Consider the following 25,861-nt stretch of genomic DNA (forward strand, 5'->3'; position numbering starts at 1 on the left):
GCTACTTTCTCCATTCCAAAATATAAGATACTCTAGTTTAGTTTTGTTATCTATACTAATTTATATGTTGATAGTGGTGGTTGCAGTGAATCTGCCATCACCACCCCTTCCACTGACGTGTGGACCCACAATGTTGGTGGTGTTGGTGTTTCATCCTGAAACAATATACCTCAGTGTCTTTGGCTCTCTAGCTAACTCAATAAGCATAAAAAAAATGGATGGCCAAAAAATGGTTGGATAGGTAGATATTTTTTACTTTAAAATGAATGCTAAAGTTTTTTTTCTAAGATTTCATGGTAACGCATGGGCAAATCAGCTAGTAAATTAAACTTTTCTAACTTTAATATCTACATCATCAAATTAGTTCCATTAATATCTATATTGGTAATATATTTGTTTTGTATTGAAGATGTTAATTACTTTTTTCATAAACTTAGTTAAAGTTAAAAAAAATAATTTAGAACAAAAACTAAAACAACTTATATTTTAGAAAGGGTAATATTTGGCCAGAACGTTGATGCTCATGTTGTAAGTTGTCGCAGAGATGTATTGGAATTGGCCCAGTTATTTCATGGCCAAGAAGGTACTGGCCCATATCGGACAGCACAGTGTGATCGAACAGATTGCAGCTGAATCGAACCATGTTGGGCTGTTGGCTGTACCTCCTCCAGAAATCCCCCCCCCCCCCCCCCTCCCCTCACTCACTCATATCTCACTTCTCGGTGAAATATGAGTTGGCTGTACCTCTCTCTCTCTCACTCACTCATAATTCACTTCTCGGTGTATAATCACGTCATTGGCAACTCGCCAGCAAGATTCAGACCATGTTTAGTTCAGGGGAAAAGTTTTTACGTGTCACATCGGCTATACGAACACACCTTTAAAGTATTAAATGTAGTCTATAATAGATTCCGCTTATAAACTGCGAGACGAATTTATTAAGCCTAATTAATCCGTCATTAGCAAATGTTTACTGTAGCACATTGTCAAATCATGGAGTAATTAGGCTTAAAAATTTCGTCTCGCAATCTGTATAATTAATTATTTTTTATATTAAATAATCCGTACATATATCTAAACATTCGAACGGGGTGAAAAATTTTTGTTTGGGAACTAAGCAAGACCTCAGCCAGTGTGCCCGCTCTAGGAAGACTTTACAGGCTTACAGCCTAGCCAACCGAACAAGCTGCACGTTTCAGCCCCTTCGGCTGTGGCCAACGGCCTCCGGGCTCCCGCCTCCCGCTAGCCCTCTACACGCGCGAGGTGATCCGTGGTCTCTGTGGTCTGGTCATCTGGCGAGCCACGTCGCGAGGGGCGCACAAACAAACAGGGCTGCCGGTCAATCGGTTGCCCTTGCCCGCGCCGAGAAGCCGCGCGGTCACGGCACGCACCCCGTGCTCCGCGCTCCGCGTGCGCGCGCGCGCGCGTGTCGTGTCGACCGGGCGCTTGGCCTGAGGTGAGAGAGGAGGACACGTACTGTTCGGGGGCGTGCGGCGTTGGGGGCGACGTGCACGCGAGACGCCACAGTACTGCACCGTGCACGTCATGGCGGCCTGGTAACCGCGCGCGGAAGGGTTCTTTTTCTGTGTACGCGAGTGGCCAACGCTCGCTTGCGTTGCGTTGGTTCGCACGCTGCGTATCAGCGTGTGTGTGGAGGACGGAAATTGGAAAACCGATCGTGCCGAAGAAATTACTCGGATGGTGCATTCGCATGCGCGTGCGGCGTGCTTACCTCTGGCGGTTGGCCGCGGCTCGGTCGATCTGTGCTGCAAAAGCGACCATCGGGCGGGCTAGTCCGATTTTTGCCTGGTCGAAGTTCTCGCGGAAAGAAAAGACGACTGGGTTTTCCTGATCATTTAGCAGTACAGGCTGCTTTTGGAGAAGAGAGAAAGGTGTACTAATTAAGCTCAAAGATGCCGGTATTGTTCTTTCATGCGTGATTAATTAAGCTTTCTTGACTTGCAGGATATCAGCCGTCATACATACCCAATAAGTTGTCTATCAGATCATTAGCACTTATGTCCGTCCTCCATTTTTCTTCTTTGATTCTACTATTACATTTAATTGTAGGAGTTCTTTCTTTGGGCACGAAAAAGGCAGCACGTACCACTTGTGACCTCGGATGTCTGATTAGCACTAATTTCACGCCTTACACGACATAGGTGATGCCTTTTTCTACTTCAATTAATTATACCATAGTCTTACGGGTCTCTGCATTGTCAAGTTATCACGCAAGAAGATGCTTTAATCCACCATAATATGTACTGTAGCGTGTTGTGATGTCAAAGAAGGGCTGCGTCGCTGCGAGCATACTTCCCCGGAAGACCGCAATAGGCCGAGAATTTATGGGTCTTCAGAGATCGGCGTTCAACAAGGGAACAATTATTGGTATATTCGACGAACAAATTCTTGCGTGTTTTTTCTTCTCCAAGTGCAGAGTTCGCCATGTGTTGTTGTTGGGCGACATTGACCAGCTGTTGCGTCGGCATCAGGAAGAGAGAGGGAGAGAATGCAATGGAGAACGTCATCTTAAGAATGTAAGACCGTGGCAGCGTCACGCGTGAGATCAGCCAAAGTTGCCGTCAAACTGATACGTTGAAACTTTGGGAGCGAGAAGAACTAGCTAGCCGGAAATTTGGTCGATCAGTTATCTTGCCAATTAATTTAAGTTAATTTAATTTGGCCGGTCGACGTTTCTTCAAAGGTGTACATCGCGGTTTGAAACGAACCATGGAATGATGGAATTCACCGTCCGGACTTCTTGTAAATCTTTTTGAAGTCTCGCTTCCGGACGGTTCCATTAGGTCAACGAGTTTTTCTCCGAAGATTTTTTTGGTGCCCTACCCCATGCTTGTTGGGTTGTGCTGACGATTGAATGCGGATACGCCATATAATAAATCGACTGGAGCGGCCATAATTTTTATTTTGAACTATTAGCACCAGATAGTGTAATGATTCATTGAATATAGCAGGAAAAAATACAAGACTAGTGTCCGGTAAGGCAGTAACCAGGAAAGAAAAAAACCACCACTACCACCATCACACACCGACAGCTCCTACACACAGACAAGAGAAGGCTAGTATCGGACCAGCCGTCGCTAGACGAAGAAAGAAGCTAAAGTCGAGTCAGCCCAAAACCAAACCCTAACACCCGGCCACCGAACTCTATCCTATCCACATTTTTAGGATTAAGGAGGAGAAGGTGAGAGAGAATATGGAACCGCTCTCCCCCTAAGGCTCACCAATACGGCCAACTTACAGAAGCTAGGGTACCACCGCAAGCGGACAGGCGTCTAGAGTGAGCCAGCACCAACTGCACGAGAGAAGATTGGCAAGGGGCTTCCAAGACAACGTCTCTAAGGAGAAGAGTGACGATAAGATCGCCGCCGCCATCCGTCGAGGCCTCAGGGAGACCACGACAGGGTTTTTACCCGACAGCCCAACCAGAGGAAGTGGACAGCTCGACAATGCCCACAAGAGGGAAGATGACGCCTGAAGCGTCGTCATTGTCGGCCCTGTCCCAAGCTAGGTTTCCACCCGCCGTCCACCCCCACCGATCCACAGCTAGTGCTCCAAACCTCCACCACCAGCTAACCTCTGCCAGCGCATGGACTCCACTGCACCGACGCCCCCTGCTGGCCAGCCTCCCATCGACACCGGCTGCACCTCGCCGGCCTCCACACCGCCGGACACTTCCACATGCCGCACCTGCCTCCCGCCGCCGTTGGCCACACATCCACGCGCCATCGTCGGCATCCCGCCGCCACTGGCCGCACATCCACGCGCCATCGTCGGCCTCCACGCCGTTGGCCGCGCCTCCACGTGCCGAGCCGGCCTCCACACCGCCAGCCAGCCTTGCCTCCACGCTCCTCCACGCGCCACCACCACCGGAGCAACGCCTCCTCTGCTCCCGTTGCCGCCTGCATCCACACCGCCTGCCACCGCCCGCCGCCTCCTTTCCCGCACCTAGCTCTAGATCCGGCGATGCCCGAGGGCGCAGTCTCCGCCGTCACCGCCTTCACCCATGGCCCATACCCCGAGGAGCGTGGAGCGGCCACAATGGCTGCAGCTACTATAGGGATAATGGGTCTTTACAATAGCAAATTTGGAGTATTGTAACTTAGCAGTATCGGATCTCTACCGCAGACCGAAAATAACGTATTGGAACTTAGTGATCACTATAGCATTTAGCGATTGCTATTGCAACCTATATTGGCTTTTGGCAGGTCGCTATTGCGAAATTATGTTTTTCATAATTGGATATGGGAACTTAATGCCATGTGTCTTTTTTAAAAAAAAATCTTATTCATTTATATTATTTTGTAACTTTTATCTATACTACTTTAAAAGCAGAGGCCGGTGGACTTCTCCTTCCACCACCATCATATAGTAAGCACACGGGCAAAAATCACAGATGTATCACTATCATTTTTTACTTAGTCTTATGTCACGCACTCTCTTCATCCCACAAAAACTCAACTTAGTATTTGATGTTAGACAAGTTATAGTACTACGAATCTGGACAGACCTTTGTTCAAATTTATAGTATAACTTGTTATGGAACAGAGAGAGTATATTATATATAGTATAGGACCTCGTATATTCGGTAGTTAGGGGATCTTTTTATTCTATTGGTGGTTGTTAGTTTGTGTCTGCTTTTAGCTTTGTTTTTGTTATCGTGAACTTTTTGTGTGCTATAGTGAAGTTTCTGTGTGAGTTTTATAATAATTAGCGGTAGCTCTTTGAGTAAAGGCCGGGATATTTCATTCCATTATCCTAAAATATTCATACTGCTAGTTCACTAGAAACAAGAGTTTGTCATGTATGGTGTCAATGCTGAAACTACTGCCTCCGTCCTAAATTGGTTGTCGCTTTAACGTTTGACCATTCGTCTTATTTGAAAAACTAATACAAATATAAAAAAGATAAGTCAAACTTAGAATATTTTTTATAATAAAGCAAGACACAAACAAAATAAATAATAATTTCATATTTTTTTAAAAAAGACGAATGATCAAAAGTTAGAAAAAAAACTCAAAGCGACAAGTATTTTAGGATGAAGGCAGTATATTATACTGAGATTCTTCTCGAAGTTGGAGAAAATCTGTGAAAACAACACTTGTGTTTACAATATTAGCTTACCAATATATAATCCACAAACTTATAGATTTTGAAGGGAAATTTAATACCGATGTTATTAACCACACACACAAAGCTAATCTCTCTCTTCTCAAGTACGGCAGCTTTTTTTTGCTGACAAAAAAAATCCCATCCTAACAACCCCTACATATACAGCATTAACAAAGTTACATATACAAATAAAAAAACAGAAAGATTTTCTTAGCAACCAATCTGACAACTGTACATGCCAGCAGTACTGGTACATTGTCCACTTTGAAAATTATAAACCGGAGTTATTTTTATATGAGCACATGTCTCAGCAAGTACACCTTTTGAAACCCCCCTGCTTAAATCCACAGGAACAACAACAAATCAACCTGAATACAGCTATAAACACACACTAGTACAGGAGTAGTATCTTATTATAGCTACTAAAAACAATGAATATATTTTGATTCTCAAGAATCTCAACTTACATGTAGTGTCAGGCTATATTCAACACCTATGATGGATGCTGCATAATACAGTTTACTTCTACTGTAGAATATGAACATTAGTACAGTAAACACACTAATAGCAGGCTATTAACCAGCTGCAAACATATTTTAATGAGATAAAAGATGAGAGAGAAGAGCAGCGGGCTACAGATATGTAGCCCGCTGCAGCGCGGACTCCAAGACGCAGTGTGTGTATGACAGGTGAGATCATATATTAATAGTATAGTAAACAACTATTGTATGAATTGGCTATTAGATTGGCTATAGATGAATTGGAGCTTGTAGTGGGCTATACTATTAAACTTGCTCTATCACCTCACATGTCCACTTGTGACAAGAAAACGATGAACACAACAACACAAGCTTTCCAGAGGAGGACCTTGTCTAGCTGTCTTTACAAATTTCCCCTAACGAATTGATTAGTAGACCCTACACTTCACTAGTGCGCCATATAATACCAAGATTCTTGTTTAATCAAAGCCGTACAAGCCAAAGCCGGCAAAGTCCCCCACCGAAAACCGAAAACCAAAACCGGAGACGCCGCGATAGCCGGATTTTAGCCACGTCGCCGTACAACACCCGCCTATATAAGCCACCGTCCATATCAAAACGGCACGGCGTCACACGCCGTCACCGTCTCCAAACGGGAAAAGAGAGACAAGGCCCCCGTCTTCCGTGGTCAGTGGCCACCTCGCGCGCGCACGCGTCGCGCTGCGATTGGCTGCCCGTCGCGCCGGACAGCGACGTGTCGTGACGGGATTGGTCACCGCGTTCTCCGTACGTTGGCCGTCCGGAAAGGCCAAAAGGTCCCCCCCCCCATTAGAAAAGACGGCCGAAACCTTCTCGAAGGGACGTTAAAACGGACGGTGTGGTGGTGGTGGTGGGCCCCCACGTGAAACGCCGGGCGTGGATGCCGCGTCCGCTTATCACCATTTAATACACCGTACGTGGGGCCCACAGGACAGCGAGGCGTGTGGGCCCCACATAAATTAAAGCCGTCTGCTTCGGGGAGTGTGGGGGGGGGGGGTGATGGCTGCTCCGCGCCTCGCACTTTGCACACCTAACGTGCAGCGCAGCAGATGAACAACTTGCGATTAAACAAGGCTGCTGGTGTTAGCGGAAAACAATGTGTTTAGGCTACCTAATCAGATTCCGAGAGCTCACATTCTAAAACCCCAAAGAATATACTGTAATGATTTTTATCATTGACATTACGTAGAAGACAAAGCTTCGATGGCCCGTGAATGAATTTCCACCGGGCGGTTGAGTTGAGGTAGCGTACGATTTTCCTCGGCGAAATCATGTTCATTTTGAGCCTGGCGGAATCTCGTTTTTCTTTCTTTCTTTCTTTTTTTAAAAACGTCAATTGCTTCCATTATCTGGACTTATGGGTATGCATTATTGGTACGAGCGGGCAGTGGCCACTCAGAATACACTTTCCGATCAAAAAGGGCATGCTATCGAAGCATGAGCGGTTTCGCACTCGCTAGCCTCTCCATTAATTAGGAGCTGCCATCAATCAACTTATCAACCGCTGTGACAGCAGAATGAAATTTGGTGATTGACTACGATCGTTGCAATCAATTTAATCGATAATTGGGTAATTTTGCATCGTAAAAAAGAAAAAGAAAAGAAATGCAAATCCAGAGCAAGGAATCCGAATTGAAACACAAACAACACCTCGGTGCAACCAAAGTTTATCATCCCCCCCGGTGCACGCACTACAAGGAAAGGCGTCGTTCTGAAATTCCAACTCTACCCACTTTCAATTTTTTTAAGCATCTTTCAGTTGTAATATGTTGTCTATTCACTTAAAGGCACATGATGCGCAACCGAAGAGAGATCAGAAAGAAAACAAAATTATGGTACGTGGAGGCATCTCCACTTGCTTTCAAGTTAAGGAATGATATTAAACTTATCAACTCAAAGATTTACTGTATTACATTTTAGGTGTTTATATGTTTGTTTTCAAAGCAACAAGTGGATAGGCCTGTTTAGTTAAGCATTGTGATGACTTTTTTTTATGGTTAATACAATACCAGTACATAAACAACAACAATATACCTTAAAGTCATTCCTTCTTTAATCAAAGATATTGTAGAAATATGCTATGCCCATTTAACTTCACAACACATCTCATTGTTTGTTACCAAATCCGGTTTACACCATTTTACTCGTGTCCTATTTTTACCGTTTATACAACTATTAACTTAATTAATGTTTACCATATTATAGTTGGAAATAATTTATCTGGTAGTTTTTCTTCCCATAAAAATGTAATTTTATGGGCTCCTTTGGAACGCATGATCTTTAAACACACAGAAACAGGAAAATACAGGATTTAAATGCCTTGACACCCCAAATTCTATGGATTAAAAAATACAGGGAAACTGCAGGAATAACCACTTCGATATAGCACATGAAAAACATGGGAACCAGGAGAGAGATAGGCAAAAATGATTTTCTTTTCAAGAGGTTGAAGCTCATGTTAGAATTGTATTAAAATTCTTATGTCTTGAGCTAATCCAAAGGATTTTAATTTGATTTTTAAGCTATTTCATATGATCCAAGCGATGACATAGGAATTTTTATTTGTAGAATTGAATTCCTCTAAAATTCCTTCAAAAATCCTTTGTCCAAAGGAGCCCTATATTTATTTTTTTAAAAAATAAGTAATCATAGTAGTCATATGTCTCATTAGATTAAGCTAAGGACAATTGTGACTAGTACTAAATGAAACTAAAAGGGATCAAAGGGCAAAATGGGAAAGACATAAAGTGCTGGAGGTTCAGCCAGGCAGGATCCGAATATTCCGCTGGAGCGTCGTTAAATAGACCACCAATCGGTGGGATGGAGTTTACCCCCAAAATCACAGGAAAAACTACTAGCATGAGTGGAGAGCTGAAGAGAGACTACGAGATTGGCGAGGAGATCGGGCGCGGCCGCTTCGGCGTGGTCCACCGCTGCACGTCGCGCGCCACCGGCGAGGCCTTCGCCGTCAAGTCCGTCGACCGCTCGCAGCTGGCCGACGACCTCGACCGGGAGCTCGCGGAGCTCGAGCCCAAGCTGGCCCAGCTGGCCGCCGCGGGCAACCCGGGCGTCGTCCAGGTGCACGCCGTGTACGAGGACGACGCGTGGACGCACATGGTCATGGACCTCTGCTCCGGCCCCGACCTGCTCGACTGGATCCGCCTCCGCCGCGGCGCGCCCGTCCCGGAGCCCGTCGCCGCCGCCGTCGTCGCGCAGCTCGCGGAGGCGCTCGCGCACTGCCACCGCCGCGGGGTCGCCCACCGCGACGTCAAGCCCGACAACATCCTCCTCGACGTCGTCGACGACGGGATCGACGGCGGCGGCACGCCGCGCGCGCGGCTCGCGGACTTCGGGTCGGCCGCGTGGGTCGGGGAGAGCGGCGGCAGCGCCGAGGGCCTCGTGGGGACGCCCCACTACGTGGCGCCCGAGGTCGTCGCCGGCGGGGAGTACGGCGAGAAGGCCGACGTGTGGAGCGCCGGGGTGGTCCTCTACGTGCTCCTCTCCGGCGGCGCCCTCCCCTTCGGCGGCGAGACCGCCGCCGAGGTGCTCGCCTCCGTCCTCCGTGGCAGCGTCAGGTTCCCGCCTAGGCTGTTCGCCGGCGTGTCCCCGGCGGCCAAGGACCTCATGAGGCGCATGATGTGCCGCGACACCTGGAGGCGCTTCTCCGCCGAGCAAGTCCTCGGTAAGAACAACCCAACCAAATCCTCGAAATCTTCATGGATTTCACCTCATTTTCCGCCCAGTTTCCGATCCAAGAGAACAAACCATCTTATCGCTTGCCGCGCTGTTCGTAATGCAGGTCACCCGTGGATCGTGAGCGGCGGAGGAGCCCGAGCGATGGAGCAGCCAACCTGAACGGCGGCCGCGTCCACGTCAAGAGGGGGCAGACAGAGGCAGCGAATCAGTCGGTGCCACGTGTCGCCGTAGTCCTAGGGAGATACGGCGATATTTTACAGCCGTAGTCTATACGGTTTTGTATATACGACGAGACGGTAGAGAGAGATCCCTGCAGCGGATCCGCTGTAGGGTGTCGCGGTATTGCAGATCTGCAGTAGAGAGAATAATCAGAGTATTGATTGAAGAAGAAGCTCGTGCAGTCATGCTAGGCTTCTTTTTTCTTTCACGGTTCCAGGTTTGCTCTGTCTCTAGAGAGATCAGAGAGCCTTAATTTTCGCTTTGTTTTTTTTTGTATGATGATGAGTCAGGTTGTATATACGCTAACGTAAGTACTAAGCTTTTGTACAAATCGATCGGAGTTGAATAAAAATCGGGCTTGTGCTCTGCTTCGGCTTCCGTTTTTTTCTTCTCAATCATTTTCGTCCGGTTGGCCTTTCGGCCGGTCCATGCCTGGACGTGGAAAAAAAATGGAGATGAACAAAAACAATTCTACTCGCATCAGCGTTCCATTCAGAGCATAGAAATAAGGAGGGAGAGACCGAGATTCTGAGTCACTTGACACAGCAGTCTGCCTTTACGCTGAGCATGACTGTTTTTTTCACCATTTTTATGTGAAGGAGACTCTAATTCATGTCTCCTGATCAGCCTCACAAAAGTGTTCCACTGATCGCCGCACGCTAATCTCCAACGAACGTTCAAAGGATTGAGGTGAAACACGCAGAGTACTGGATTTTTTTCCTTCACCGTACAAGACGAGGTGAAGATGACCCGGGCCGGTGACTGACTGACAAGGATCCCACCACCACCACCGGCGATTTCCTCGCCTTTCACCTGTCCCCTCCTCTCCCAATCTGCTCCACACTTTCCACTCACACTTCTTCCCCACCACTCATCCAACTCCCCCAACTCGTTTTTCCCCTTTGCCCCTTTTCTTCGCTTGCAAGAAGAGATACAGTAGCAGAGTACTGTACGGTTGGTACTGTGCATCTCGCCCCGCGGCAGCGACGTCACGTGTGTCCCGTCCCACTTGGCGTCCTCGCGAAGGTGGGGTTTTGTGCGCGCGCGCGCGGCATATTCCGCGGTTTATCCCGCCCCGTCCTCGTCTCGCACCAAGCGCGCAGCTGTCGCCGTCCGCGTTTTTTTTTTCCTCTCGTTGCCTGCTTGGTTTGCAATGGCAAGCAAAAAACCTGTGGGATTCGGAGGAATCCCTGAGGCGGCACGCGGGGCGGCGCGGCCGGAACGGCTGGTCGTACGGCCTCGCACGCGGCCGCAGCATAGGTTCGCACGCTTTTTGACCGAGCCGTGTGGCTGGAGTATAAGCAGTTGGGGGCGAGATGATAGGGTGGTGCCCTTATTCTGGTGGACGTCTCTCTCCGAATCTCCGGTGGGCGGTGGCCCTCCGGCCAGGTGTAACCGTGGAATCCGACGCCGCCACCGCCAATAATGGAGGAGCTGAAGCCGCAGCTAGGCTGCCTGCCTGCTGGCAGTTTCTCCAGGTGTGCCAGCGGCTAGCGGCAGACCAAATCTCCCATATCTTTGCGATCAAACCTAACTTTGGGAGTGGAGTAGATAATTTAGGTGCCTTTTTTTAATAGATTTAGATTATGATTGTTGAAATAACTTGGTTCCCCCCCCCCCCCCCCTCTCCCCCGGAGAATGGTGGCATCAGTGCATCACCACAGTGTGTTACTGCTGCTGGTCCCGGTCAGTTGGGACTTGGGAGAGTATAAAATTTGTGATCGCTTTCGTCGTTCAGTGTCATAGTGGGATCAATCATCTATGCGCTTATCTCACGTTACCGCGGTCTCCTTCCTATTAAATTCATCGATCTAAAGCAGCGCCAGTTCAATCGGCTCGAGTTTAGTTCCAAAATTTTTCTTCAAACTTTTAACTTTTTCATCACATCAAAACTTTTCTACACACACAAACTTCTAATTTTTCCATCACATTGTTCCAATTTCAACTAAACTTCTAATTTTAGCGTGAACGAAACACACCCTCAGTTTTCCTTCTTGATTTCCTAAATTTTTTTAATTTGCAGGCAGTAAAATGTTGAGTTTATTCGCGCGGTCGGTGCTGAGTCCTGGCCATGTACTGGAGTAGTACTACTTCCCAAGGACGAGCTATCGGTTCACCATGACACACATGACAAAATGTACTTTTGCTCTATTTCGTGGTGTTCCTCGATGGTGGCGGACGAGAAAAAAAAATGGTACTCCCTCCGTCCCACAATATAAGGGATTTTGAGTTTTTATTGCAAAGTTTGACTACTCGTCTTATTCAATTTTTTTTGCAAATATAAAAAACGAAAAGTTATGATTAAAGTACTGTAGATAATAAAGTAATTCACAAATAAAATAAATAATAATTTTAAAAAGATTTAAATAAGACGAGTAGTCAAACGTTACAAATAAAAACTCAAAATCCCTTATGTTATGGGATGGAGGGAGTACATCCTGGGGATGCCGAGTTGCTGACTGATTCACGACGAGTTTAGTATTGCCACGCCAAAAGCCAGCTGATAGCGTGTAAAATCACGCTAGAAGTTACTAATTAATCACCTTTTTTTAAAAACCCTACTAATCACCTTCAATTCGGAGAAAAACGAGTAACCCAGAAAGTTTGATGCCAATTCGCTGCTAATTGAGACGCGAGATGCCCACGGAAAGCCGTTACACGTATCGATTCCGTTCGTGTATAATCGCGTGGGAAATTGAATGGGATCGTCGCAGCATCAGCTGCAGCATATATATGCGGTGAGCCGGCCGGGTGACACATACAGTGTTTTCAGGCATTACTCCGTACACACATGGCCTAGTTAGCTAAACCAAACGTGTCATCGTCATGACGAATCGAACTGAAGCGCTTAGTGTGATAGATACGATTAGCTACTATGGCTTCCTTGCCCTTATCCGTTTATCACCTCGATCGATCAGTGGAGTTGCGGGCCACGAACTTATCAACATATCGAATGCGACACGACACGATATGATAGCCGAGGTACTAGTAGTACTGTATGATTGATTAAATTAATTATGCGACGAATCAGAGCGGATCGGAAAGCGCCAACAGCTTCCACTACCCATCAATTGCCATGTGGGGGGGGGGGGGGGGGTGAAGGACGGAGAGGGGGACATGTCACGTTGCGTTGGGTGCCAGCGGCCGGTCACCTCGGCGTTCGGGCCCCGGCACGTGGGCGCTGTCGCTGCCAGCGCAGCTAGCGGGACACCAATCAGCGATCACCCGGGTGTGCAACAAAAGCGAGCGAGCGAGCCAGCAAAACCAACAAATACGCACGTACTCCGCGCGTACGGCGACATCTCGCGCGCTCGTCTCGGCCGCGGCTCTCGTTTTCCGGCGGGTACAGCGACAAAGGCCGAAGTCGAGCGCCTTCTCCTCTCGCTTATCCTTAAACACCATCGTTGGAGAAAGCCCGAGGTCGATGGAGACCGGACGACGCTTGGTCTGAACGTCTCGTTCCTTTGCAGCAGTGCCCGTGGCCTAACCCGACGACACGCATGTATACTCCGTACTACTGCTAGAACTAGGTACTGGAATTAGTACTCCTCCGATGCATCGCAATCAGCGTGTCGACGACGATGAGCACCAGATCAACTAGCCTCTACTAGCTCGATGGGGTACTCGCATGAACGATTTTCGTGTGCTTTACGTCTTTTCGGAAATTGGGTGACGCGCGAACTTCACCAATGGAGACAGGATTAGGAGGATACCACACTGAGAGCCTTTGAGGTTCGGAGCTCTGAACTTTCTGAAGGACAGCTGCTTTCGACGAATAGCTGGGCATGAGGACATCAGGGGACTCCTTTTCTGTTACGGACGAACAGAAAAAAAGGGCGGGAGTTTAGTACTTTGGTATACGTGCACTCCAGCTAGCTACTTGCGATTTGTTTGCTCTTTTGCTCGGTCGATCCACCACGCACGCTCAGGTTAGGTTCGGTTCGGTGCATTTCCTTCTCAGTACTGACGCGTTTTCTGGTTGTCTCTTTGCTCCTTTTTCTTTTCTCAGGTAACTTATCGCAATATCGCATACCTTTCTGGGTGTAAGTGTTGTGACTGTTTCATGATCAAAGCTGGTATCGATGGCCATTGTGGCATTGTAGCATAAGAAAATGGTCGGGTAACATGTCAATTTTACGCGGTGAAGATAAAGGCTGGTCTGAAGTTGCGTGCCACAGATTGTCAGTCGAGCACTTCTTGTTCCAAATCGTTATGACTCACACCGAAGAACCCAAGTGGATAAAGTGGTGTTTCTTGGGCTTCATGATGCGACAAGTATTGTATTGGCCTATTGAGAAAACGGGGCAAAATGTTGGGAATGGATAAGATTGTGTGTTTCTTTTTTTGAGGTTTGTGTTTCTGTTTCGGACAATAAAAAAAGTTGTTGTGATTGTATATTTGCAATTTTCCTAGATTACAGAAAACACACCCATTGGACTAGTTGGGGATCACCATGTAGAGCACGCTTCTATCTGCATTGGGCTAAATTTTGTGGAATCTGGGCTCTCCCACCTGAAAATGCTTAAATGCATCGTCAAAGCATAAGGCTTTCTTCAGTCTGCATTTTCTTCGGCCGAGCAGATCCTCTGCAGAAAAACGCACACCCTGAGGAATCATCAAGTCGCTAGACGAATGGGTAGCTTTCTGTTCGGCATTCATCTTATATCTAGTTGGGCTGAAAATTGGCGCAACAACCAGCCCGCTCACCAATTATAAACATATACGTCATTAAATACGATAAGAGCAAAAGAGAAATTGCAGAACAGTAAATATGACCAAAACAACACACCGATTGGCAATTGTGCCTTATACCGAGAATAAAGTAAGGTTTGCAGCAGTGAAACAAAAATCACGGCAAAAAAATATTGGCCGGATCATATGGAAAGCCTCGAGATGGTACAGGTAGAACACACCAAACCACTAGTAGGTTGGATGTGCGAATAATTGTTCCTCAATATGTGGTTGGGTTAGCCCTAGTTGAAATCAGGCTTCTCAGGGTAAGTGCAGCCAGAACGCTGGATGATAACATTTGCGGCATAGCAACCAGCCTTCACAGAGTCCTCAATGCTCTTTTGTTGAACCAATTGTGAGAGGAAGCCTCCAACAAAGGCATCACCTAAGAATAAAGGGAGGGTAGCTTATCAGGAACAGTAGACAAAATGAATAGGAACTTATCAGACAGCCTCCAGAGTTTATTAACTTGTTTCTTAAACATCAGAGCTTTTTAACAGTGTTTGCGTGTTACCAAAGACAGAAGCTCAATGTGTATACTATGCAATTGGCATTATCCAAACTTCAAGATGTATACTATGCAGTTGGCATCATGGCGAATATTCCTTAAAACATCTTTGTGCCAAACTGTCTTAAATATGGGAGTCCTCACTCAGAATTAGTTCAGGTGGCTTTGCTGTTAGAGTTAAGGTAGACGAGAGCATAGTTATCCTAGGACTATAGTAGTATGTTAATAATACTGACTGGTTGAGTAAGATTCTTGTAAAATATTGAGTTTTTTAAGGAAATGCCAGAAATAAATATCAATTCAATGCTATAAAAGAAATATTACCAGCGCCATTGGTGTCAACAAGCTTCTCCTTTGGCAGTAGGATCACAGGGAATGTTTTCACCTATCAGCAACATAATAGGCTCAGCATAAATCATATCATACTTGCACTATATCCCAGAATGTTTTTGAATGCTCAAAATGATAGATGTTTGATTCTTTATTTGAAGAAAACGGCACAAGACAAAAGGGAACATATCCTATGCACACAAGCTTCCCGTACACACTCCGTGCACACCAATTACCAAATGTCGTGAAAAGTTCTATAAAAAATTGAACATTTACTCCTAATAGTATTACACATATCTACAAAGCCTCATTCAAATTCATTATATTTTAGCCGTAACAAAAAAGTGAAAAATCTGACAGTTTTAAGAGTAAAAATCTGTCATAATTTTGTCTTTTTTGCTACGGCTAAAATATAATGAATTTGAAGATAAGATTTCACATGTAGGTGTAATACTATTGGAAGTATGTGTCGAATTTTTACTAGAATTTTCTGTAATACACGGAGTGTGCACGGGAAGCTTGTGTGCACAGGATTATGTTCCCTAAGATAAATGGACATATTTGACCAAGAAATAACTGTTAAAGAGACAATTTGTTTTCCCAATGTGCATACAAGGTTTTAGCATAGAACCATAAGCTCAAAGCCAAATTTGTTGCAAAACGTAAGCATGAATTGCATTCACCCCAAAAAAAATAAACGAAAAGAAGAATAATTTTTCCATTGGAGAAAGTGAAACCAAAAAAAAATCATATATTTTTACTATGAAACTAGCAGTTCAATTCAAAGATCAGTTTGCTTCTGTGGATAAACTGTATGATGAAAATGCAATTTGAAAGTTAATATCAGAGATGCATACCTGTCCATCCTCAGCGACAACTACTGGATCAGCACCTTGAGTAATCACGGCAATCCTCTTTTGTTTTCCAGAGGCCAATGGAAGCTGGGAAATCTTCAACGCGATCTCCTCAACATTCTCAGTCTACAAATTTATACAGGTAATTTGTCAGCTGCGCAATCACCAGAAAAGAATGTCTAAAGAAGAGAGATGAATAGTTACCTCCCATCCACGGACTTTAGCAAAGATTCTTGCTTCTGTTTCGTTACCGAAGATGTAGTCCACAAACCTACATTAGTAGCAAGTGAGCTTACCTTCAACATGACCATAAATCAATATAATGAATGAACAGAGATAACAGAAAGCCCTCAATGACATGACAGAACTATAACTGGCTAAAAGATTGGCACATGCCAAGCACAGGGAAGTGTCTTCACAAAACATGAATGGACGTTGCTTTATGTATTGTGGGTAAAGCATGTGGTTCCACATAAAGTTAAAAATATAAGCATTGCAGCAGAGAAGATATCACTTACGGAAGAACCTTCTCCTGGGCATCACGGAAAAACTCACAGATAAAGGGTGCAGAGAGGTTCATCAGGAACACCTGAAAACAACACGGTTAGTCAAACTCTAAAAACCACTTCAAAGGGAACTCTTTAGTGATAGAATTTACCTTGTTGTTAGCGGCAGCATGCTCAGCAACAAGCTGAATAGAATCTGGGGAGACCGTAAGGAAAAAGCCAGCAATGTAGATGTATTTTGCTTTCTCCACTGTCGACAACAACGCCATATTCATCAGGACAATAACCATTTCCCCATTTAAAATGAATGAAGTTTGATGAACTCGATGAAAAAGTCTAACAGTGCCGCACAAGGTAAGGTTGTGGCAACAGTACTTCTCAGAAAAATGCGGATTCTGAGTTTCTGACACACCCAAATGGTTATACTAAAATTCATGACAACAGTCAACTGACAAGCGCATGCATGTTTCAAAATATAGGAACATTACTTCTTTTGTCAAGTCCACAAACAATCTAACAGATTACCAAAACATGCAGAAAACAAAGTTAACATGAGCTGGTAATTAGGCCGCATTGTTCTTCAAAGTCAGTAAAGCATGTTCAGGTCTCAGAGGCTACAAATTAACAGAAAAGTATGTACAGTTTGCATACATAGTGAGCAACTCACAAGTCTCAAACCCAAGAGTTTGCACAATTAATGCAGCTGATATGCACAGAAATCCCCCAAATTAAGTGATGAAATATGTGGTGGCAAAAAGCTCAGAATATCTCAATAAATTACCTAGTGCCCAGTTCTCCGGTTTCTTCAGATGCTCAGATTTGTAGCAGTTTGCTGCTGATAAGTTTGCAACCAGTGATCTGGTACAGACAGATAAATAGCTAAACATCAGATATTGTTAAAGAAAAAGGTGCTGACGAAATATTGAGAACGGACATAGTACGAAATCAGCTTGAAATCAAGATGTATGAAGATAACAACACTTATGACAGGCATAAACTATAACAAATTACTCCCTTCATCTACTTTTGATAGTCATATTTCATAAGGATAAGTAATTCTACTTATCATTCATTTAAACATGCTACTAGTTATTCCTCGTAAACAAGCGATTCATTAATATTTACATTTCTCGATGCCCAAGTAGCCAATCTTGTGTGGTAGAATGAAGAGTCACGCATTAAATCCGAGAAAGTCATTAAGAGGATAGGTGGTTGGATTGAAATATGCCTATCAAAAGTATTTTTTTTCAGATTTGGAAATATGCCTATCAAAAGTAGATGGAGGGAGTACTATGATAACACTTATAAACGAACATAGCATGTCTCATAATTAGTTCCATTATAGACCATACAGGCAAACACTGTGTGGCAGATTGATATTCCCTCCATTCCAAAATATAAGCATCTCTTGTGGATTCAAACTTTGTACCCCCAATATAAGCATTTCGAAGGCATTGATTCCAATGCACAGAAATCTATACATTTTCAGCCACTGAGATACTTGGGAAGGGAGTCTAAGCAATTCAAAATTTGATCACTAAAGTGAGTAAAGGAGAATCATTTCTCTCTACCTTAGATTTTGCTAAAGAACATAGAAATGCTTATATTTTGGAATGGAGGGAGTTATGTCTAGTTTAAATCAAATTAAGTATTACATGCACAAATTTGGTAAAGCATGACTCCCTAGTGCCTAATGCAACCTACGTAGGAGTAGCATGCAACTGTGGAATATGACCAAAATATCCATGAGCTATACATAGCCAACAGAAGAAATAAGACACAGAGAAGAATGCAGTCAGATCTACTTTATTTATGGAAATATTAGCACTGTTGCAAGTGCTGTTCCAACATTCATTTGCTACAAAAATAATATACAAATTATGGACAATGGTAGTGCTGCAACATAAAAAAGATTTTGGCAAAAGAGGAAGTGAAAAAATAAAAATAAGCACAAATGATCGAAATTGTGGCATAATCTTCCTTATGAGTAAGGATAATGTAAATCGTAAGTTTATAAGTGGCAGATACAAATAACCAGTAAGGCCGGGAGGGGTAATAGAGATGACGGACCTTTCACCACCAACAACACAGACAGCACATGTGCCCGTGGGAGCAGCCTCATCCTCGTAGTAATGAGCCTAACCGAGCGTGTGTCAAGAGCAAGACCACCTTAGTTAGTTGACAAGCCACTGTAGGATATTATTGCATCAGATGCCATGAAAAAGAGAGAGAGAGAGAGAGAGATTTAGAACTAACAGTAACACCAGCAGCTTGGGCATTCTTCTTCATCTCCTCACCAAACTTATCCTTTCCAATGCAACCCATGTAACTTGTTGCACCAGGAGTTTGAAGCATCCACTGCAAAGCAATGGCATACAGTAAGCAAACAAGTATATATACAGGTTTTTGTTGCTCTTGCTCATGGTTTTAGTGGATTCAGAGCTTACTTGAGCAACCCTGATAGAGTTCTGGGTGGCTCCTGGAAGAAGAGAACAATGAAGATTAGACAATCAAAAGATTCACCAATATGAACCATATTGTAAGCTCAGGTTCAAGACAAAGCGTTACCTCCGGCAATATATTCAACATTGCCCTTGCTGGCCAACTCATCATACCTGCAAAGTAAAAAGAGTGGATTATTAAGTAGCAGTTTAAAGAAGAGGAAACTACAACTCTACCAGTATAATTAAAAATGGAAGCGGCTCAAACACATGCATAATAATGACAATAGAATATTTAAGGGTGATACTAATATAAATACTTACATAGGCAAGTGCTTTTCCTCAGCGAGAATTGCATTGTTCAGCTTGACGTCATACCTAAAACATTGGAGAAGCACGTCAAATTGCCAACCGTGATGACACCATAATAAGCAACATAAATAATCATGTACTCCAGCATATCATTAAAGCAGTAAACAAGTCAAGCGCTAACTTGAGCGTACGCACTACTTGTCAGACTCCAAATTTGGAGATCTATGCCAAAAAAACACAAGCGGAGTATATTAAACAAGCGCTAACTTCAGCGTACACACTACTTGTCAGACTCCAAATTTGAAGATCTATGCCAAAAAAACAAGCGGAGTATATTAAACAAGCGCTAACTTCAGCGTACACACTCGAAAACAAGCGGAGTACATCTATGCCACGTGAAATTGGAGTTCTACTGATCAGTATATTATGTAAAATTTCTCATATATCACGTCGATCCGCTGGTGCTGGCACTTCTCTCCTGATCAGTTTTTTTTTTTACTTTTGGTCCCGTGCTGCTTGCATCTGGGATTAACTTACTAGACCACAAAGCATTTTTGTCGCCTCGGATCTGACGAGCCGACGCGACAAAAGACCACCAAACCATTCGGATCCAAACGAACGCAAAACGAAAAGGCAAAAAAAAAAAAGGGATCAGCGGTAGATCAGGACTAAGGAGCAGGAGGAGACGAGCGCGCGCGTACTTGGTGAGGAAGGCGTCGTCGACGACGGCGGAGATGTCGAGGAGGGGGTTGCCCATCCCCAGGAGCACGCCCTCGGACGCCATTCCCTCTACTCTCCGCTCGGTGGAACGCGGCGGCGGCGGCGAGCGGCGAGCGAGCGAGATCTGGCTAGAGTTTAGCGCACGATGGGTGGAGGTGAGGAGGAGGGAGAAGTGGCGAGGGGTGCGGCGGGGGGTTTTAGTTGGGCTCGCCCAAACCTCGCGGGGCCCACTCGCCAGCCTCCGGGGCCACCCCCGCGGTTGGTGGGCGCTGCAGTCCTCTTACCCACTCCGAGTTGGTACCCCTGCACCCGCCCCGACTGTACCTACGCCCACTGACGTGCGGGCCCGGGTTGGCGATGCTGCGCGCGTTCAGTGCGGGGATTCGGTGCACGCGACGCTCAGCTCGCTTTGATGCGATGCGATAGACGGGTCGTTTTCGCCCACCAACCAACCATGTTGAGGGAGGCGGGGCCGGTCGCCGGTCCGGTAGGTGCTCGGATGTGGCGTCGTGCCTAAACTGAACCGCACCGAGGCCGCGTGGGACGTTAGGTGGGCCGCGGGGACTCATAAGATTGGGCCTTGGAATACGTCGGCCCAAACGGCCCGTGTAAAGGGCCTAGGAATATCGCAGCTAGAAGCATTCTGGCCCAGACTGATTGATGAATGTCAGGGATGTGTGTGTGCAGGCGTGAAGGCCTGCTCTGTTCAGATTTCAGAAGAACTCGGCTTAAACAAAAGGGCCGTAGTGTAGTATAGGAGTGTAATACTACTCCCTCTTATTCCAAAATAAGTTAACTGCCCGTTCCAGTGGCAGAGCCAGCCAGCAAGCAGCCACACCTAGGGGATCATTTGCATTACCTTGTTTTGATGTTCTACTCATCCATACGAATTTTAGAAATTCAAATAAAATATGCATGGAGTTAGGAACCCAAGCCTAGGGCTTAAGCCCTAGCTGCCTTAGGTGGTCCGTTCAATAGGGCTTCAACTCTTAACTCCAGGAACTAGGTCTAAGGTTTAGTTGTGAAGCTATCTAAACCTATTTTCATCTCTCTAGTTTATTTTGTGAGAGCACTCTAGTCAATTTTACTCCATCTTTTAATGGAGCTGAAACCGTTTGGTTGGACTCTAGCTCCATGAGAGATGGAGTTAGAGCATCTCCAACAGTTTCTCCATCCCACTTTCCAGGCCAAATTTTAGCCAAAAAAATGCTCCAACAGCCTCTCCAACCGTATGGCTAAGCCATCCGGCTAACCAAACCCCCCTCTACTAGCCAAATTTGGCTAGCCAGAAATCATTGGCCAACCGTGGGCCCCACACAGATTCCTCCCCCATCTCCTTCGGCTCTTCTCCACGATGGCACAGGCAGCCCTGACCTCGACGCCGCCGCCGACACAGGCGACGTGCAACGCCGTGAGCATCGGCTTCCGTGCACTGCCTGCATCTCCACAATGGTACGGCGGAGCCCCTCGGCCGCGCGCGCTGGGCCACTGTTGCCCGACGAGGAGGGGGCCATGGCGGGGTTCTTGGGGAGCTGAGCTCGATGCGGCGCAGAAGTGAGGGCCGGCGGTGGAGAGCACGACGGCGCGTGCCACGGCGAGCGTCTTGAACCCACGCCGGAGCGCCACCATCGTCAATGAGGTCGCCAGCCACTGTCGCCGTCGTTTGCACCGTCGCTAGTCGTCGCCATCCACTACCGTCATCCCCGAGGTTGCCGTTGCCGTCGTCGACGGGGCGCCTTAACGGCGCATGAGTCCTTCCTCAGCGTCGGCCATCGGTGGCATGACGAGAGCGGTAGGGCAGCTCGATGGCGAGGGCACGACGGCGAGGGAGGAACAAGGAAGGCCGGCGAGGAGCGGATCCTGTCGTTGCCTCATGCGTCCGTCGTCGTCGTCAGGCGGCCTGGCACCGGCCATCGTCGTGTGAAAACGGTGTCGCCACCGCCGGCTCCCCATCCACGCGCCCCCTCGCCTTAAGCCACCGCCTCCTCATCTGCTGGGTGGGTTGGAGATGGGAGGGAGTGGCGGTGGCGGCGTTGCTCGACGGCAAGGTTGAGGGAGACGAGGCGGCCGGTGAGAGCTCGGCCAGAGGGGCACCAGCGGACGGAGCCCGAGCGTTGGCGGCTGCAGCAGAGGGGAGAGGGAAGGGGATTTGGGGAGAAGGGGAGGAAGAAGAAAGTTGTAGAGACTGACATGTGTGCCCTATTGTCATGGACTCATAATAGAGAGGATGAATGGGAAGGCTGTTGGAGTAAAAGACAGTTTGACTAGCTAAATTAGATGAAGAGTTGACCAAATAGACATTTGGAGAGTGAGATTTAGAGAAACTGTTGGAGATGCTCTTAGAACTAGAACTATGCCAAACGAGTCTCTAATATTAGGGTGTGACATACTCTCGTAGTACTATAATCTAGAGACATCACATTTCGTAATAAATTAACTCATTTTGTGGCATATGAAGTAGTTATCCTATAAGCCTCCATTCTTTCCTAACTCACATTCCTTATTTTCCACGCGCACGCTTTTCAAACTGCTGAATAGTGTGTTTTTGCAAATGTTTTCAGTAGGAGAAATGTTTTAGAAAATCATATTAATCTATTTTTTTAATATTTTAAACTAATACTTAATTAATCTCGCTCTAATCGCTTGTTTTGTTTTATGTGTCAGGAGGATAGCCTAAAGAATGCATCGAGAGCATAGGCAGTGTTTAGTTCCCTACAAACTTCCAAAAATTCCATTACATCGAATGTTTGGACATATGCATAGAGCATTAAATATGGAAAAAAACAATTGCACAGTTTGCATGTAAATTGCGAGACAAATCTTTTGAGCCTAATTACACAATGATTTGACAATATGATGCTACTGTAAACATTTGCTAATGATGAATTAATTAGGCTTAATAAATTCGTCTCGCTAGTTTATAGGCATAATCTGTAATATGTTTTGTTATTAGTCTACGTTTAATACTTCAAAATGTGTGTCCATATCTTTACCTATTATTAAAAGTTTAAGATGTTTTTGCCGAAGATTTTCGTACTTCGTGCAATTCGATTCCCTCCAATACTCGAAACGGACAACTCCAGAGTTTGCTATATGGCTTGATTCCGAGATCGATACGATGCGATTTTGCTCTAATTCTTGGAAAAACGGAAAGAGAAGGAGATAAGGATCAAAACCCCTCAATCAATTTCGGATTATCTCCGTGGATGCGGACATATTTCACGGTGGGGCGGTGGTTTCTGGCGGTGTCGCGAAGCTGTGGAGTTGGCAGAGGTAGGAGACGACACTGTAGCATTGGGATCCACGCGACAGGGAGAAGAAAAGGGATGCTGATTAGACTTTGTGGTTGCTTGATGGGCCGGATGCACGTTTTCAGGCCGAGGTGAGGAGAAGTGAGGTTCACGGGCCGGCTCGGCTACGGGCTAAAGAAAAAATGGGCTCAAAATGGCCCAGGGAGAAATGAGGGCTTTCATTTAGATTTTCATTTAAATAAATGCTAAAATAATGTTTGTATTATTAAAATTAGCAATGGAGCTCTAAAAATACCGAAAAAATTTCACATAGTGTAATTAATCATGGAAAATTTAATAAAAATTAAATCCATCCATAGTTTATTTGGAAAATTTTATTTCCCACATTAACCTTGATTTTTATGAGCCTTTCTTTCCTTCAACATCGTATACATGTATAGTTGCGATTTTATATTTTAATTAATTATATAATGTAAATATTTCTCAACCTTTTCTTAAATTTCTCATGTTTTTTTCTGGTTGCAACGCATGGGTATTTTTTTAATTAATTATAAAAATTTTAACGCACGAACTAACACACGGCCATAAAGTACACGAACACGCGATGCTACAGTAGAACATGCCTCTGCTAGCTCCAAACAGGTTTCATGAAAAAGAGGCTTGTAGCCGTGTCAGGCCCGCGCTGACAGAATTACGTGATCTGCTCCAAAAGATTTTCTTGGGACTTTGATTCACAAAAGGACAGGGACATCCTAGTGGTAGTACGAAAGGTGGGTAACAAGACGCTATCCGTCTCGAAACAAAACAACTATGTAGATGAATCTGACTAAGGGGGTGTTATTCATGGTAAAATTTTGGCATGTCATATTGGGGTTTTTTTAGTGTTTATACACCAATAAAAAAACTAAGTGTCATATTTGGTTTTTTAGTGTTCAGGCACTAATAAAAAAACTAAGGCACCAAAAACTAATTATAGAATCTATCAGTAAATCGCGACACAAATTTATTAAGCATAATTAATGCGTCATTAGCAAGTTTAATGTAGCACCATATTGTCAAATCATGAAGCAATTAGGCTTAAAAGATGTCGCAATCTGTGCAATTAGTTATTGTTTAGCCTATGTTTAATACTTCATGCATGTATTTAAACGTTCGATGTGACAGGGTGTATAATTTTAGGGTGTGATCTAAACACCCCATAAGCATGTTTCCAGAGTAATCCTCAATGTTGTTTTTTTTTCGGAGGAAGTACTTTAATATCATTGAGGAAGTAAATAGTAGATGAGTTAGTAACTATATCCATCGATAGCACTACTACCTAGTGGCAACAAGCCCTGAAAAAATATTAAACTCTTCTCTATCTCACCCATTTTTTAAAAAACATAGTACAAACACAGGCATCCACAATACGTGTACAGTCACCACTATAAACACACACTCATACTCTACCCTTATGAGCACATCCGAAAGACTGGATCGTCATTTCTCTATATGTAGACTTTAGTTTACTATCTACACATTGTGTAAGATAGAAATAATTATAACCCGGTTCAATGTATGCTTATTTAAGTGGGTAAGTACTTATTTTTAATTCTCACAATAGATAGATACCACATATGTACCAAAAATATAGCTATTTGTAGCATAATAACTTGTCAAAAAAAAGTTATTTCTCTACCACCCCTCATCTCAATCAATCACAATTTCATATATATTTAATTTCTCATACAATAGTACTTTCTTTTCTCGACCAATTGCAACCTACCAGCTACCACCAATCATTTTTACCTACCTTTTTAATAACCGTGCTAATATTTGCTTATTGCTTCTTTCAGATAGCATGTTAGTTTTAGATGATACTTCTACCCATCTTACAACCTGCCCTCACAGCGATGAACCAAATATTAAGAATTCTTACCGCCTATTTTAGGCACATTGTGGATGCTTTTAATCTCCTTTAATACTACTTCATCCTCCCCTGCCCGTTTGTCCCAAAATAGGCTTTTTTAAATAATTATCGTATTGGAGTTTACGAGGATAGTAGACAATACATTGAAATTAGATAAAGTTCGGAACAATTGCATTGGAGTTCGATACTAAAGGTATTATAATCTTTTTATATATATTGATACGTGTGTGAGTACTACTACACCTAGTAATAATATTAATAATGTATACTTTTGTCTTACTCCTTCCATCCCATATTATAAATGATTTTGGATGGGTGTAAGATAGCATAGTACTCATGAATTTAGACAACAAACGATGTAACATATCCTATCACTACGAATCTAGATAGGCTCCCTGTCCAGATTCATAGTATCTGGATACGCCGTATCCACCTAAAATTTCTTATATAATACGGCACAATTGGCGTATTAACTATCATAGTTTGAACACCATATTCTTGGTGGCAATATAGGCTGTATTTAGATTAAAAGTTTGGATCCAAACTTCAGTCCTTTTTCTGTTAGGAAACGATAGGCGAACAAACGATAAAGAACAATAGATCAATCACAAAAGACACGAGATTTAACGTGGAAAACCCTCCCAAAATAGGAGAGAAAAAACCACGGGCGCCAGCCAGCAAAATATCTTCACTATATCTGAGGTGAGGTTACATCGCCGCACGGCGGCTTACAATA

At 44.7% G+C, this 25,861-nt stretch overlaps 2 protein-coding genes across 2 annotated transcripts; one reads left to right on the forward strand and one right to left on the reverse strand.

Moving 5' to 3' along the window:
* The first annotated feature begins 8,477 nt into the window (after nucleotides 1–8,477).
* Nucleotides 8,478–9,941, forward strand: LOC4330031 (phosphoenolpyruvate carboxylase kinase 2). The gene is made up of 2 exons (XM_015768034.3): nucleotides 8,478–9,330; nucleotides 9,448–9,941. Exons 1-2 carry the CDS (start codon nucleotides 8,508–8,510, stop codon nucleotides 9,501–9,503), a joined length of 879 nt encoding a protein of 292 aa, XP_015623520.2. The 5' UTR covers nucleotides 8,478–8,507; the 3' UTR covers nucleotides 9,504–9,941.
* A 4,394-nt stretch (nucleotides 9,942–14,335) lies between these two features.
* LOC4330032 (adenosine kinase 2) lies at nucleotides 14,336–20,135 on the reverse strand. The gene is made up of 13 exons (XM_015771198.2): nucleotides 19,947–20,135; nucleotides 19,258–19,311; nucleotides 19,061–19,107; nucleotides 18,940–18,971; nucleotides 18,749–18,850; nucleotides 18,563–18,630; nucleotides 17,274–17,350; nucleotides 16,645–16,742; nucleotides 16,505–16,575; nucleotides 16,191–16,257; nucleotides 15,990–16,112; nucleotides 15,127–15,187; nucleotides 14,336–14,679 (listed from the first exon to the last, which is right to left on the reverse strand). The coding sequence occupies exons 1-13, from the start codon at nucleotides 20,027–20,029 to the stop codon at nucleotides 14,537–14,539; spliced, it is 1,026 nt and encodes a 341-aa protein (XP_015626684.1). The 5' UTR covers nucleotides 20,030–20,135; the 3' UTR covers nucleotides 14,336–14,536.
* Between the last annotated feature and the right edge of the window lie 5,726 nt (nucleotides 20,136–25,861).

This window comes from Oryza sativa, chromosome 2, assembly GCF_034140825.1.
Source record: "Oryza sativa Japonica Group chromosome 2, ASM3414082v1".
Lineage (NCBI taxonomy): Eukaryota > Viridiplantae > Streptophyta > Magnoliopsida > Poales > Poaceae > Oryza > Oryza sativa.